Below are 15,749 nucleotides of genomic sequence, written 5' to 3' on the forward strand. Positions count from 1 at the left end.
AGACAATTGAAATAAATTCATTTGGCCCTAATATATGGATTTCACATGACTGGGCAGGGGTGCAGCCATGTGTGTGGCCTAGGAGGGCATAGGCCCACCCACTTGGCAGCCAGACCCACCCACTGGGGAGCCATGCCCAGCCAATCAGAGTGAGTTTTTCCGCACAAAAGGGCTTTATTACAGACAGGAATACTCCTCAGCACCCTCCTCCACCCCCCAGTGGAGGACCCTCCTCCACCCCCCCTCTGCTGTTGTGAGGCCGGTTGGACGTACAGTCAAATTCTCTAAAACAATGTTGGAGGCAGCTTATTGTAGAGAAATGAACATAAAATTATTTGGCAACAGCTCTGGTGGACATTCCTGCAGTCAGCATGCCAATTGCACACTCCCTCAAAACTTGAGACATCTGTGGCATTGTGTTGTCTGACAAAAGTGCACATTTTAAGGTTTCCTTTTATTGTACAAAGCATAAGGTGCATCTGTGTAATGATCATGCTGTTTAATCACCTTCTTGATATGCCACACCTGCCAGGTAAATGGATTATCTTGGTAAAGGAGAAATGTTCACTAACAGGAATGTAAACAAATGTGTGCTCAAAATGTGAGTGAAATAAGCTTTGTGAGCATTTGGAACATTTCTGGGATTTTTTATTTCAGCTCATGAAGCATGTGACCAACACTTTACATGTTGCATTTACGTTTTTGCTCATTCTTTACCATGAGATACGCTGAGCAGATACGCACAGCGTACAACCTACACAACTCTGATATAGAATCGTTTTTCTCAAAGTTGCCAGAATGCCACGTGCGTCCACTTATATCAGTACATTTCTAACAACATAACCATTGCGAAACGTATATTAGATCAAATAAGCCTTACGTAGTAAATTAGTATTCCATATTTTGCTTACCAAATTAGACACTGTCATATAGACCTCCATTAAAATAAATAACAATTTTGTCTTCTTATTGCCGTATTCTCGCGCGGACAGATTTTGGGCGTAGTCAATCCTCTCGCTTTGCCTCTTCCTCTCTGGCGCAGCATAGTTTCGGCGATGCCTAGGCTGATGAAGGAGACTGGGTGCCACCTATTACCACTGCCAGGTTTTGTGTCCAGGATGGGGTGGAGGCCATGGGGATTAGACTAGAGACATAGTAGGCTATGCTATGGCAAATTTGATTAAACATTCAAGTTGTGTCTGTGTTACTGAAATTGAGGTATTCTTATCTGTCAAATTGAACGTAGTAATTATACTCCCGCATAAATCTTGGATTCCAGGACATTAGCATATTGTTACCATGGTGATGGAAGCTCGCTGATCCAAGGAGTTCCACAATAATATTGCTAGCTACTTGAGGAAGTTTTCTGCTTACTTCTAGCAAGCTAGCTAGCTTTTTTAATTTACTAGTAGATCTACTGCGTCTCACTTTTGAGAGTAAAACGACTGGGTTTCTTTCCAGCATTTTCTATTGCCAAGTTAAGGAACATCTCCAGGAGTCCGCCCATCGCGAAAAGAAGCCAGCCAGATTGTAGGTGCTCAGGTTAGGTCTCAGTTTTGGTCACGTAGCCCAAACATCTGCTTCGACATAAGGAAATATGACTGTGCTTGCAGCTGGTTACTGGATACCTGAGACAGAAAAGTTCTAAAGACGTCTCCGCCTCTGAAGGTAAAGACAGCAAACACTATACCGTACGTTTACTATTCAAGACAATCGTACTGTAGCCTACCATTTGTCTCTAATTGTTGTTACTTTGTAACGTTAACACATTTCAGCAGCAGCGTTGCAATTGTACAATTAGAAGCCTGTCATTTTTGTCATGATTGTCTTTGTGTCATTAATAGTAGTAGTAGTCCTGGTGGTTTATTATTATACTTTTATAAACACTTTTTTTTAAACATCATTTTGTATATCCTATCTTGGTTTGAACCCTTAACTCACAGCTACAGTGTGTGTACAGTATGTGGGTGTTTTTGTCTTTTCAGGGCCTGAGTGGAGGGACAGGAGTTGGGTTGTGTTCTCGAGGTGAGCCTTGCGAGACCAGGCAACCATAACAAGATGGTGAAAAAAAACACAGGACACTCACGACGGTCGTCCATATCCAAGACAGTTGGTGGCTCCCAGATATCCAGCCTCAAAGACCTGAGCCTGCTGGATGGATCTGGCCTTGGGCAGGAGGAGACCCCAGAGCTGCCTCCAGAACCCCCCACACCTGACGAGGGCCACTTGGGCTTCCCAGACCCTGTCTACCTGCTGGCAGCAGTCATCTTTCAGAACACTCACCTGGAGAAGCCTGCTGCCCACCGATTAGTCAGTTATGGCAAGCGGGCGGGGCTGCCCCTGCCTGAGGCCAAGGATGAGGCGCACCAACGCAGCTCGTATGAGCTGGCCTTCAACACACTCAAATGTAAGTGAACAGCAGAGAGGACTGTAGGCTATGGGGAAATGTATGCTTAGAAAGGTTTTCTATCCTTCCTCCTTGATTCTGTACTTTCCTCCTTAATTGATTCTGCATATGATTGGAAGTGGTTATCTTGAGCCACTTATGCAAGAGAAAAGCAACAAAAGCAAAGAAACGGCCATTTGAAAATGAGAATGAATAGTGTTAGGGACATTAATTGTCAGGTGGAATTGAATCCTGATAGATTGATGGAGGGAAAAGTGCAAGGGAAAATCCCTTTGAATGGCCATGGGGAATTCAGTTTGATGTAACAAATCAATTGTTCCCATATATATATATATATCTGTGAAACCAAGGACGGGGGGGCAGGTCTGCGGCTGCCAAACACACAGGGCGTGTAATCACCATGGCGTTAAGGGAGGGGAAGGTTAGAGGACTGTCAGTGCAGCCCAGGAGATGGAATCGATTTCTCCTGCTCTCCCCATGTGAGAGGGGCTTTCATCTCTCTAGATTAGGCTTGCTTGTTGAGGTCCGGGTTTACATATCAGACTAACTCGAGCTCCATTGCTTCCCTGCTGCAACTGTAAAAGTGGCTGTGAGAGCAGAAGTTACGTTTCGTGGCTACCCAGACTCCTTGCTCCGGCCAAACGTTACGCCGCGCCCACAGACGTTAGTTTCTTCTCCGCAGTGAGTCTGGATCAGAGTACCTCCCCGACCCTTCACCGAGTGCGAATAACATTCAGGGCCATCTGATTGGTCCAGAAACCGATGGGTTGGGTCAGAGCCAGAACACACGTGGTTAAAGCGGCGGTTTGAAAATGTGTCATTGGCTTTGATACTCTGATTGGTTAGAGACGATCCAATCCCTCATGACTTTGTTTTGTTCAGCGCCCCTCGTGCCCCTCATCACCACAAACAACTTCAATGATGGCAGTCTCAGACTAAAGTACACTACATGAGTATGTGGACACCTGCTCATCGAACATCTCATTCCAAAGTCATGGGCATTAATATGGAGTTGGTCCCCCCTTTGCTGCTATAACAGCCTCCACTCTTCTGGGAAAGCTTTCCACTAGATGTTGGAACACTGCTGCGGGGACTTGCTTCCATTCAGCCACAAGAACATTAGTGAGGTCAGGCACTGATGTTGGGCAATTAGGTGTGGCCCCAGTCGGCGTTCCAATTCATCCCAAAGGTGTTCGATGGGGTTGAGGTCAGGGCTCTGTGCAGGCCAGTCAAGTTTTTCCACACTGATTCCGACAATCCGTTTCTGTATGGACCTTGCTTTGTGCATGGGGGCATTGTCATGCTGAAACAGGAAAGGGCCTTCCCCAAACTGTTGCCACAAAGTTAGAAGCACAGAATTGTCTAGCATGTCATTGTATGCTGTAGTGTTAAGATTTCCCTTCACTGGAACTAAGGGGCCTAGCCCGAACCATGAAAAACAGCCCCAGACCATTATTTCTCCTCCACCAAACTTTACAGTTGGCACTATGCATTCGGGCAGGTAGTGTTCTCCTGGCATCTTCCAAACCCAGATTCATCCGTCGGACTGCCAGATGGTGAAGCATGATTCATCACTCCAGAGAACCTGTTTCCACTGCTCCAGAGTCCAATGGTGGTGAGCTTTACACCACTCCAGCTGATGCTAGGCATTGCTCATTTTGATCTTAGGCTTGTGTGCGGCTGCTCGGCCATGGAAACCCATTTCACATTTCTTCCAGAGGCAGTTTGGAACTCAGAAGTCAGTGTTGCAACCGAGGACTGATGATTTTTACGTGCTTTCAGCACTCGGCGGTCCCGTCCAGTGAGCTTGTGTAGCCTACCAATTCACGGCTGAGCTGTTGTTGCTCCTAGACGTTTCCACTTCACAATAACAGCGCAGTAGACCAGGGCAGCTCTAGCAGGGCAGAAAATTGCCAAACTGACTCGTTGAAAAGGTGGCATCCTATGATGGTGCCACATTCTAATGTCAATGTTTGTCTATGGAGATTGCATGGCGGGGTGCTTGATTTTATACACAAGTCAGCAACGGGTGTGGCTGAAATAGCCAAATCCACTCATTTCAAGGGGTGTCCACATACTTTTGTATATATAGTGTATGTAGCGAACGACAGAACATTGGAAGAATTTAGTGTGAGTCGTCAGGCTAGAAGTTCAAAGGTCATACAACAAAATAGGACACAGATAGGTCTGAGATCCTATCTTAACTCTAAATTTAGTATAGTATCGCTTGTCTCTATTCATTTGTATGGCTTGGGGTCCTTATTTCCAGAGGAAAAAACAGATAAGTAGATTTTTTTCTCTCTCATTTCAATCCCATTTTTTGCTTAATAAGTTGCATGTTATCAGTTCCACCTCATTCTGATTCTCCCTGTCTTTCTTACCCTCATATCCCTGGAATGAGTTCATTTGGAGAGCACCAGATAGTGGGATAATGTTCTGGAGATAAAAATGTACAGCAAATGAATGGGGTATTGACTAGCAGAGGCGGACGCTGGGTAGGTCAGTACAATAATCACCACAGATGTGTCACATTTTTCTCCCCCCTAATTTTAGTCGTTTACAGTTTGGATGTGGCTCACTGTTTATAATGGGACGTAACTACAATGTCTGCGGCAGAATTCATTTGCAAAATAAGGACATTTTCTGGCTGGTCGATAGAATTTCCGTCATTATTACAAAAGACAAAAGGAGGCTGATCGCTACATTGTAATTGTGCCTGAACTGCGTCAATGGGGTCCTATTGTAGCCAAGATTGCTTGGTGTGGTGAAGATGTACACAGCCTTTTTGTCTGGCACATCAGATTCGGTCACATTTGTTGCGTTAAAAAAAAAAAAGTGCTAACCAATGAAACGACACAGCTGAGAAAGACGCCTTAATCTCCCCCACTGTCCTCCGATGAGCGGGATGACTTCAGGTTGCAGAGATCGATATACACAACACACTGGATGCATCTTACACGCACAGCCTGGGAATGACAATGATCCAACATCGAGCTGAGGTCAGTTGTTAACATTAAAAAAAATAAAAGCTTAGGCAGCGAAAACCCGGCGAGCAAAATGCCAATGAGCCCTTGTATTGATCATGTGATTATAACTCTTATCCATTCAAATCAAAAGTAGCCCTAAACCCCATAACGACACACAGAGGACAAAGTCAAGTGTTCCCGTAATGCAGTCATTATTACAGTAATGTGGACTTGTGTGTTGGACAGTGATTTCTGACGACGTCACCCCACTCATTCACACAAAAGAACTGAACTGAATGGAGCATAGAGGAGACGGATGGGCTGATGTTCATTGGATGGAGGTGGTTTAGTTTAGAGGAGGCCTGGGGGTAGTGTGTGTTGCTGCAGTGTACGAGATGACCCACTGTGAACCTCTTAAGTGTGAAACCAAAGGGAAATTATTACCAGGGTATCTAGGAATATCTAGATTACAGTGATCTATTTCTGTGTCGTTCCCCCTCCTCCCTCATTCTAGTTCTCTCTTTTCCTCCCCTCTTATTTTATTTCCCCCTCTCTCGCTCTGGCTCCGTCCCACCACTCGTTTCCTCCTTCTCTTTCTCCTCTTTTTCTCTATTCTTCACTAGCGCCCCAGTCATCACCTTGAATCTTGGAGGGTTAATCACATCTCTTCATGTCCCTGGTCTCAGACGTATAATTTGCTCGTCTACGGAGAGAGAAAGAGAGAGAGGTGGGATCCCCCCATCCATCCCTCCCTCTCTCTACATTCCCTCTCTCTGTTCTCCATTCCTCCGAGGCCCACTCCGTGTCTCTTTGTCCGTAGTAGCCAGCAGCCATGTCACAGCACAGAGCTGATATGTGGCCGGAGTAGGCAGGGAATAGGTTTATTTGACTTGGGGGGGGGGGCTCCTTGTTTCAGACCGTGGGAGGGAGAGAGCGAGAGAGAGGGAACATGTCCTTTCTGCCCTTGGCTAAGAGCATGGCACTTTACCCCGAGACGCTTCAGCAAATATCAAACATTGCAGGTTGGTAATATGTAAGCTATTTAACGCTGCCATCCTGTCCAAGGGTTCTGCTCAGCTCGCCTGAATAGAGACTCGGGGGTTTGTTGGCAGAGTTTCTTTTAGATTCATGTGAAATGGAGTGTACCGATGTGGAATACTGCGAGACAAAGAGCTGAATAAGGCCAAGTGGGGTTGTATTCAGGCCTTCTAGCGGTCCTGTGTGGATTTATTTGACCGTGTTCATCATCACTCACTGGCCTTAGTTAGTTTGTTACCTGGACGAGGGCCACACGACACAAACTCAAAGAATTGGTTAGAGAGTAGCGCCTCATCCTAGGTTGTCATGAAGTTGCCCCTAGACACTGGTATAAGATCAGTTTGGCATTTTTACCCTTAAGGTTAAGGCTAGGATTTGGCAAGGGTACGCTGATCCTAGATCTGTGCATAAGGGCAACTCCTACTCGAAGCTTATAGGTCGATATTTAGGTGCTTACACCTCAGCTCAGCGCTGCCCCTGATGTGTAATAGCTTCTGGTATTAGAGATTTATATGTGAATTTACTCTGTATTTTACTCCTCAGTCCTCCCTAGGCTGATTTATAGACCAGAGAGGATAATGACCTCCACATATATATATACCGCATCATCATCACACCATCTCCTCCCTTCTGGGTCTGTGCTTTCCTCCTGTACTGTAGGGTCAGGCAAGGCAGCCATGTTGCTAGGCTTATCTTTAAGACCTTCTGCTGCTATGATCGAAACACTCATTGACCTGACGCTGCTGTAAATCCTGCAAGGAGTATAGGCCCAATCACAGACACTGTCTTTAGTGTGTGTATGTGTGTGTGTTAGAGGTCGACCGATTATGATTTTTTTTTAACGCCGATACCGATTATTGGAGGGCCCAAAAAAAGCCGATACCGATTAATCGGACGATTTTATTTACAATATTTTTTATAAAAAAATGGTTTTTATTTGTAATAAGGACAATTACAACAATACTGAATGAACACTTATTTTAACTTAATATAATACATCAATAAAATCAATTTAGCCTCAAATAAATAATGAAACATGTTCAATTTGGTTTAAATAATGCAAAAACAAAGTGTTGGAGAAGAAAGTAAAAGTGCGATATGTGCCATGTAAGAAAGCTAATGTTTAAGTTCCTTGCTCAGAACATGAGAACATATGAAAGCTGGTGGTTCCTTTTAACATGAGTCTTCAATATTCCCAGGTAAGAAGTTTTAGGTTGTAGTTATTATAGGAATTATAGGACTATTTCTCTCTATATACGATTTGTATTTCATATACCTTTGACTATTGGATGTTCTCATAGGCACTTTAGTATTGCCAGTGTAACAGTATAGCTTCCTTCCTTCTCCTCGCTCCTACCTGGGCTCGAACCAGGAACACATCGACAACAGCCACCCTCGAAGCAGCGTTACCCATGCAGAGCAAGGGGAACAACTACTCCAAGTCTCAGAGCGAGTGACGTTTGAAACGCTATTAGCGCACACCCCGCTAACTAGCTATCCATTTCACATCGGTTACACCAGCCTAATCTCGGGAGTTGATAGGCTTGAAGTCATAAACAGCCCAATGCTTGAAGCATTGCGAAGAGCTGCTGGCAAAATGCACGAAAGTGCTGTTTGAATGAATGCTTACGAGCATGCTGGTGCCTACCATCGCTCAGTCAGACTGCTCTATCAAATATCAAATCAGACTTAATTATAATATAATAAACACACAGAAATATGAGCCTTAGGTCATTAATATGGTCAAATCCGGAAACTATCATCTCGAAAACAAATTGTTAATTCTTTCAGTGAAATACGGAAACGTTCCGTATTTTATCTAACGGGTGGCATCCCTAAATCTAAATATTCCTGTTACATTGCACAACCTTCAATGTTATGTCATAATTACGTAAAATTCTGGCAAATTAGTTCGCAACGAGCCAGGCGGCCCAAACTGTTGCATATACCCTGACTCTGCGTGCAATGAACGCAAGAGAAGTGACACAATTTCACCTGGTTAATATTGCCTGCTAACCTGGATTTCTTTTAGCTAAATATGCAGGTTTAAAAATATATACTTCTGTGTATTGATTTTAAGAAAGGCATTGATGTTTATGGTTAGGTACAGTTGTGCAACGATTGTGCTTTTTCGCAAATGCGCTTTTATCAAATCATCCCCCGTTTGGCGAAGTTGGCTGTCTTTGTTAGGAAGAAATAGTCTTCACACAGTTCGCAACGAGCCAGGCAGCCCAAACTGCTGCATATACCCTGACTCTGTTGCAAGAGATGACACATTTTCCCTAGTTAAAATAAATTAATGTTAGCAGGCAATATTAACTAAGTATGCAGGTTTAAAAATATATACTTGTGTATTGATTTTAAGAAAGACATTGCTGTTTATGGTTAGGTACACGTTGGAGCAACGACAGTCCTTTTTTGCGAATGCGCACCGCATCGATTATATGCAACACAGGACAAGCTAGATAAACTAGTAATATCATCAACCATGTGTAGTTAACTAGTGATTATGATTGATTGATTGTTTTTTATAAGATAAGTTTAATGCTAGCTAGCAACTTACCTTGGCTTTTTACTGCATTCGCGTAACAGGCAGGCTTCTCGTGGAGTGCAATGTAAAGCAGGTGGTTAGAGCGTTGGACTAGTTAACCGTAAGGTTGCAAGATTGAATCCCCGAGCTGACAAGGTAAAAATCTGTCGTTCTGCCCCTGAACAAGGCAGTTAACCCACCTTTCCTAGGCCGTCATTGAAAATAAGAATGTGTTCTTAACTGACTTGCCTTGTTAAATAAAGGTGTAAATAAAATACCGATTTCCGATTGTTATGAAAACTTGAAATCGGCCCTAATTAATCGGCCATTCCGATTAATCGGTCGACCTCTAGTGTGTGTGCGTGTGTGTGTACATGTGTGTTTTTTGCACCCTTTTATCTAGCCTTCGTCTGTTTAGCCCAAGTTGAGCAGACGGTTGGCGTGATTTGTGATGTTATGGTAGGTTAACAGCGGTGTATGTTGTTGCCATGGCGTCCCAGTGGCAGTTCTCTGTAATGGCGACACCTCCCAGTGGCAGTTAGATAGGACTCAGGTGTGTCATTTAAGATTAGAGGTTAATCAGGGCAGCACAGCCATTGTGTACACACACACACACACACACACACACACACACACACACACACACACACACACACACACACACTCAAAACCCTTCCCGTCTGTCCCATTTCATTTTAGACTTGAATGCATTCATAAGCACACATGCACACAAACACACACACACACACATACACACACAGACACACACACACACACTCAAAACCCTTCCCGTCTGCCCCATTTCATTTTCGCCTTCTCAATGGGATAAAGAGGATTTTGAAAATAAGGAAAATGCTGTTCTATCAAGATTACCTGGAACATGTGCATTTTGGATAAAGCTCCCGTGCTTCCCTTTCCAATATGTAGTTAAAAAACATAGCAAAACTGAGGGGGTTTAGAAACAGGTGTTCCCTAATCCAAGATAAAGCAGATGTGTTGCTGTTTGCTCTCCCTTATTTGGAGTTGAAGGAGAAAGCCTGTGGTTCTGGGGACACTGGGAACCAGAATGTGTGAGTCTGTTTGTTTGTGTGTGTGTGCGAGGCTGTGTGTGTGTGTGTGCGAGGCTGTGTGTGTGTGTGTGAGGCTGTGTGTGTGTGTGAGGCTGTGTGTGTGTGTGAGGCTGTGTGTGTGTGAGGCTGTGTGTGTGTGAGACTGTGTGTGTGTGTGTGTGAGAGGCTGTGTGTGTGTGTGTGTGTGAGGCTGCGTGTGAGCGAGGCTGCGTGTGAGCGAGGCTGCGTGAGCGAGAGTGTGTGCGCGAGGCTGCGTGTGTGAGGCTGGGTGTGTGAGGCTGTGCGAGCGAGACTGGGTGTGTGAGGCTGTGCGAGCGAGACTGGGTGTGTGAGGCTGTGTGTGTGTATGTCAGAGTACGTGAGCGCGGTCAGAAATCCCGCTCCTCGCTCAAAGGAGAAAAAGAACTGCCACTCCAAATTCACACCATTCATTAAAATCACAGTTTAACCAACACCCATCTATTTTTGTGACCACCTGGACCTACCAGTTGGCTTTGAAGTATTGAAACCAAACCATATGATTTGAATGAAAAGTAGCTTATTTTAATAAACAACAGGAAAAGGTGACTGTAAGAAGCGCTCATCATTTCAAATAAGCTGCATGTCGTATTAAACAGCATATCAACTCTAAATAGGTCAGGAGCCAGACAGGGAGCCTAAGAAGGAACGAAAATGAATTATTTAGGCTATATTATTTATATTATTTCAAGGCTATAGCCTACAAAAAAAATATTTTGTGAAGCATTTGCGGGTGCGACACACTAGGCTGGCTGGGGCGTTAAAACGTTTTTAATAGTATAGAAATTGCACATGTAGGCTGTGACTTACTTAGAATTCATTACAAATTAAACAAAAAATGATTAGGCTCCATCTACAGTGCCTTTGAATTCATTTTTAGAAACATGAATTTGTCCGGAGTCTCTGGCTTCAGGCTCATGCGATGGTGTATGGAGATCAGGCCAGCAGTGGAGAAATGCTCTCTCAGTGCTGGCAGAGCCACTGGGAATGCTAACAGCGTTCGGGCCAGTCTTGCCAGGCTGAGCAGGGATGTTTTTTTCTGTAGGTAGGCCTAAAGGGTTTTAGGTACTATAACCCTATCAAAACGGAATTTTTACGAGATCTAATTTTTAGTTAATAAATACTTTGCCACAGTGATTCGCTTTGCTACACTTAGCTAGCTACCCACCTGGTTCTTTTCTGTTAGCATGTGCACGTACTAAGGACACCATCATGCTTTCGCGATACCTGTCTTTTCAGATTCCACAATGGTTCTTTAGTTGTGGACACTACATCACCTCACTCCCTCTCTTGCTCGTGGTCCTCCTCGTCTATGTTCACCTGTGTGTTTTATCAGTTTCCTTATGGAAATATTTAGAGACCTCCATGACAGGAGCTAAAGCATGGGGCCATAGCAACACACAAGTAGATTACAAATGCATGCTGGGCCGGCATGCCATGAGCTCGTGAAGTGCTCGTGAAGTGCTCGTGAAGTGCTCGTGAAGTGCACGTGAAGTGCTCGTGAAGTGCCCGTGAAGTGCCCGTGAAGCGAGCGCTACTGGAGCGGGTGAGAATGCCGACGCTCCAACCTTTGGGAAACTCGCTCCACGCTCCAGTCAAATTCTGCACACTCCTCACTCCGCTCACATACTCTGGTGTGTGTGCGAGGCTGTGTGGGTCAGAATAAAACATCCTGTTGTCAAGGGAGACAGATGTTCCCTTCATGATATCTCAGCTAGGGCAGAGAGAAGAGAAAAACACATTAGGAACAGTAGATCTCTCTCAGATAGCTGGTAAGTAGCCTACAAGACCTTGGTCTTTAATGAGAGCAATGCACAGGGCATGTAGCCTGGTATTACAGCCACTGATTACATGACTAGCAATGTGTGATTAATAAGTGTCATCAGTGTCGCCGAGGCTCTAATTTCAGACATAGTAAATTAATTATGGTAAATTAACTCAATTAAATCTCTGATTAACTCCGTTCAAATACAAATGAGCGTTTAATCGTGTGAGTAAAAAAAATCCTCATCTAATTGAATTAGCGTTTCAAATTATAGTGAGATTATTCCTGCTGCCTGCGAGAACTCTCTCGCTGTCTCTCCCCATCTCCTTTCTAGACAAGAGCTCAGCATTAGATAGAGTCTCAGTCCTAGTAATTTATTTCATTGGGTTAGGTGTGTAATTCTATCAGGCGTGTTCCAAATAATCCTGTCTGGTCTGGGCTGGTCTGTGGAGATAATTAGAGATAGAGATAATAACGATAGAGATGAGATTGGCAAGATCCTGAACCATTATCTCCATATGATGGAAATATTAATTCTCACCTTCTTCTTCTTCATCTCTCTCTCTCTCTCTCTCTCTCTCTCTCTCTCAGGACCTCTTACTCACCTGTCCACGAGTTACACTATTGAAACGTTCTCTTTGCTCCTCCCCCCACAGACCAAGAGCTCCTGGAGAACATCATGATTGACAGCTGCTTTTACCTCTCTCAGCCAATGGTGAGTGAAACATAGAGCTTCACCCAGGGAGGAGGAAGTTCGAGATCTGTTTCAACCGGTTTTGGCTTTCTCTAACTGCCTGACTCCACAGCGGTACTTCAGAGCTCTCAATATTCATGTCCCGCTGTTCTCTTTGTTGTACAAACTCTTTGTTCAGCTCCGCTTGCTTTTCATACCACTAATCTGTAACTGTGATACCGATTATTATATATCGATGTAACGCCTTTTCTTCACATCGCAAAGCAATTTGGTGCCGCACATCTGGGAGAACAAAGAGAACTCGGTTGTTTGTTGCTTTTCTCAAACAGAAACACTCCATTAGTGATGAGATCAGGATGCTCTACATGGCGCCCTGGGCCGCTCGGGGCTGTGTCTGCGTGCTCGCCGCTCAGCGGGTCTGAGTGTATTCTGGTCGATACGTATCCCTCCTCTCTCTGTCTCTGGGAGCGGTTGTCTGGGCTGTGAGCCCAATACAATTAGCAGTGCACTGTGTAGACGTAAAGAGAAGGTTCCCACGGCAGCCATGAACCGAGAGGTAGTTACACTGTAAAACAACGCCGCCCTACTCATTTACGTAAATCAAGATTGGCGTCTGGGAGGGTTTTTGAGTGTACTTTTGCCCCGCTGTAGTTTAAAGAGACAGGCTTGTGATGCTAGAGTAGAGATGATGGTAATGATGGAGGTGGTAATGTGAGGGCAAACTGGAATTCGTCCATACACACACACACACACACACACACACACACGCACACACATGCACCAAGCACACACACAGACACACACACACATGCACGCATGACACGCACAGACTTACTGTAGTACCTTTGTGAAATATGGCCTTGCCTGGAATGAATGGGTCTTCTCTATGGTGGGGTGGCAGGTCGTTATTCTGCATCCCACCAGGAGACAATAAAGGCCAGACACAATGAGGCTCTCTTCAGAACTCACTCTCACCTCATTTTACACCCCTGGCATCTATAAAGTTCAACCTTGACAGAAAGAGGAGGAGAGGGGTGCCGAGGGAGACGTAAAAAGGAGAGAGGGATGGGGATAGAAACGAAAGGTGCTATCTAGAACCTAAAAGGGTTCTTCGGCTGTCCCCACAGGAGAACCCTTTGAAGAACCCTTTTTGGTTCCAGGTGGAACTCTTTTGGGTTCCACGTCGAACCCTTTCCACAGAGGGTTCTACATGGAAGCCAGAAGGATTCTACCTGGAACCGAAAAGGGTTCTAGCTGGAACCAAAAAGGGTTCTCCTATGGGGACAGCTGAAGAACCCTTTTGGAAGCCTTTTTTCTAAGAGGGGAACTAAAGTCTGGAGTGTATTTGATTGCAGTGAAGAGAGAAATGTGGCTTAGATCTACCTCACTGCGGCTGGAAATAGAGAGAATTGACCATGCAGTGGCCAGAGAGACAAAGCATAGGAGTTGAACAGACGCAGTGAAACTGCACAGTATTCTCCTGATGATAGACCATGCATAGCAGCGACCTCTGTATTTGTAGACCTCATCATTTTATGGTTGCTTGGTCCATCACAGCCAGTGTTCAGCTGGCCAGTGTTAAATGGTCAGTGTTGGGTGTTAAGGCCTGATGTCACAGCGTGGCAGCAGGGGTGACGCGACAACACAATAGACTTGTTTACTTCCAGCCACCGGACGCTGTTGCCAGGCAACTCAGGACGACCCCCCCCCCCAGGGGAAAAGAGGGGGAGATGGGGATGGACCCAGCACCTGTTTCTGATATCAACCGTTCCAAAATCTGATTAAAAGCCCCTGAGTGAATAACGAGCTGGCGCTAGTTCTTTAGCCGAGCAGTTAGCGTTAGCCTAGCGTAGCGCCTCGCTCCATTAGCCTTGCAGCGGCGCCATGGCAATCTGTTGCCGCCGAGCAACACCATCTGCCACTAATGTGATCTGTGTCCCTCGGCCCCTTGAGGGAGAAAGAGAGAGAGGGAGAGGGAGAGAGAGGAAGAAAGGGGAGGGACAGAGCGACGGAGGGATAGAGTGACAGAGCGTGAAGGTATGAGAGGGAGAGGAAGAGAGGGTGATAAGCTGGTGGGAGAGATAGAGTGTGTCTTCCTGCTGGGTTTAATTAAGAGGTAGGAGCCAGGTCCTGGAAGGGCGTCCCAAAGCTGCTCCACCACCCTCCCTCTGCCTCTGAGTGGAGGACTGGGGACCGCTGGGTACCTGCCCAAAACACCCATAGGAGCTACACGACTGTCAATCACTTAGCCTAATCAATAAACCCATCAAACTGCCTTCTAAGGGGATATCTCTTGAGGGTTTCTGAAGGTAGTTACTGTGTATAGCAGTATTGAATTATCCTTACTGTGTCTAGGCGATCTCTGGGGTTTGATGATAAAGAATGTTGATTGTTGAACCGTGTCAATTCGTTCTGTTCTCTCTATGCTCCCTCTGGTGTAGGCATCCAACTGTCGAAGAACGACTCCTTCATCCGTTCTGTTGTTTTCTGTCTTTGGCCGACTGACAGTTTGTTGGCTGTTGACTGTTAGAGTGTGACATTTCTATCCGTAGATACTCTGGTGCGGTTGATTGTTGAAGCAAAACGTCTCTCTCTATCCAGCTCCAACTCTGCTGTTATTTACGTTTCTGGACAAGTATACAGTTGGCTTTTGAAGTGTGTCTGTTCTATGGATTCTAACTCTACGCTGCGTTCTTCCTCCAGCCTGATGACCAGATGAGTCTGGTGGTGGTGATGCTCTACGACTTCCAGGACAGGAAGTTCCTCCCTCGGGAATACCAGGGGGAGGAGCTCGTACAGGAAGTCAGGGAGGTGGAGAACTGCCTCCTCAGGTAAGAGGGAAAGGGAGGGGGGGGGTACTGTATCTGTGTTGTTTTGGTAGGTAGGTAGGTAGCTGAGGGGTATGAGGGTCTGTTGGAACACCTTTCTTCTTCCTGTGTGTGTTGTAGGTTTAAGACCAAGCTGGCAGCCTCCCTGGCTCGCAGTAGGATCAAACATGACCTCCTGACCATCGACTGCATCCTCCCCGAGGCTGTGAGGAAGAAACAGGAGAGAGCCAACAGGCTGCTCCTCTACGCATGGGTCAACACACTCAAGAGCAGGTCAGCACACTGCACACACACACACACACACACACACACACACACACACACACACACACACACACACACACACACACACACACACACACACACACAGGTCTGAGATTGTGGGTGTTGGCCATGCAGGTGCCATGCAGACATCCCATTAAACCATAGTGTG

General features: G+C 45.5%; 1 protein-coding gene across 4 annotated transcripts in view; it reads left to right on the forward strand.

The window, feature by feature from the left end:
* Window positions 1-1,032: 1,032 nt before the first annotated feature.
* Window positions 1,033-15,749, forward strand: part of LOC106604784 (putative methyltransferase NSUN7) — a 38,154-nt gene continuing 23,437 nt past the window's right edge. The window contains exons 1-5 of one of the 4 annotated variants that reach the window (XM_014199817.2): window positions 1,033-1,668; window positions 1,961-2,407; window positions 12,451-12,509; window positions 15,192-15,319; window positions 15,437-15,589. In XM_014199817.2, coding sequence (XP_014055292.2) covers window positions 2,059-2,407; window positions 12,451-12,509; window positions 15,192-15,319; window positions 15,437-15,589 — 689 coding nt within the window. In that variant the 5' untranslated portion in view covers window positions 1,033-1,668; window positions 1,961-2,058. Of the gene's footprint in view, window positions 1,669-1,960; window positions 2,408-11,544; window positions 11,802-12,385; window positions 12,510-15,191; window positions 15,320-15,436; window positions 15,590-15,749 lie in introns of those variants that run through there. The other 3 variants (XM_014199816.2, XM_014199819.2, XM_045718154.1) reach the window with 3 other exon arrangements.

Source organism: Salmo salar, chromosome ssa05, assembly GCF_905237065.1.
Source record: "Salmo salar chromosome ssa05, Ssal_v3.1, whole genome shotgun sequence".
NCBI classification, from domain to species: Eukaryota; Metazoa; Chordata; class Actinopteri; order Salmoniformes; family Salmonidae; genus Salmo; species Salmo salar.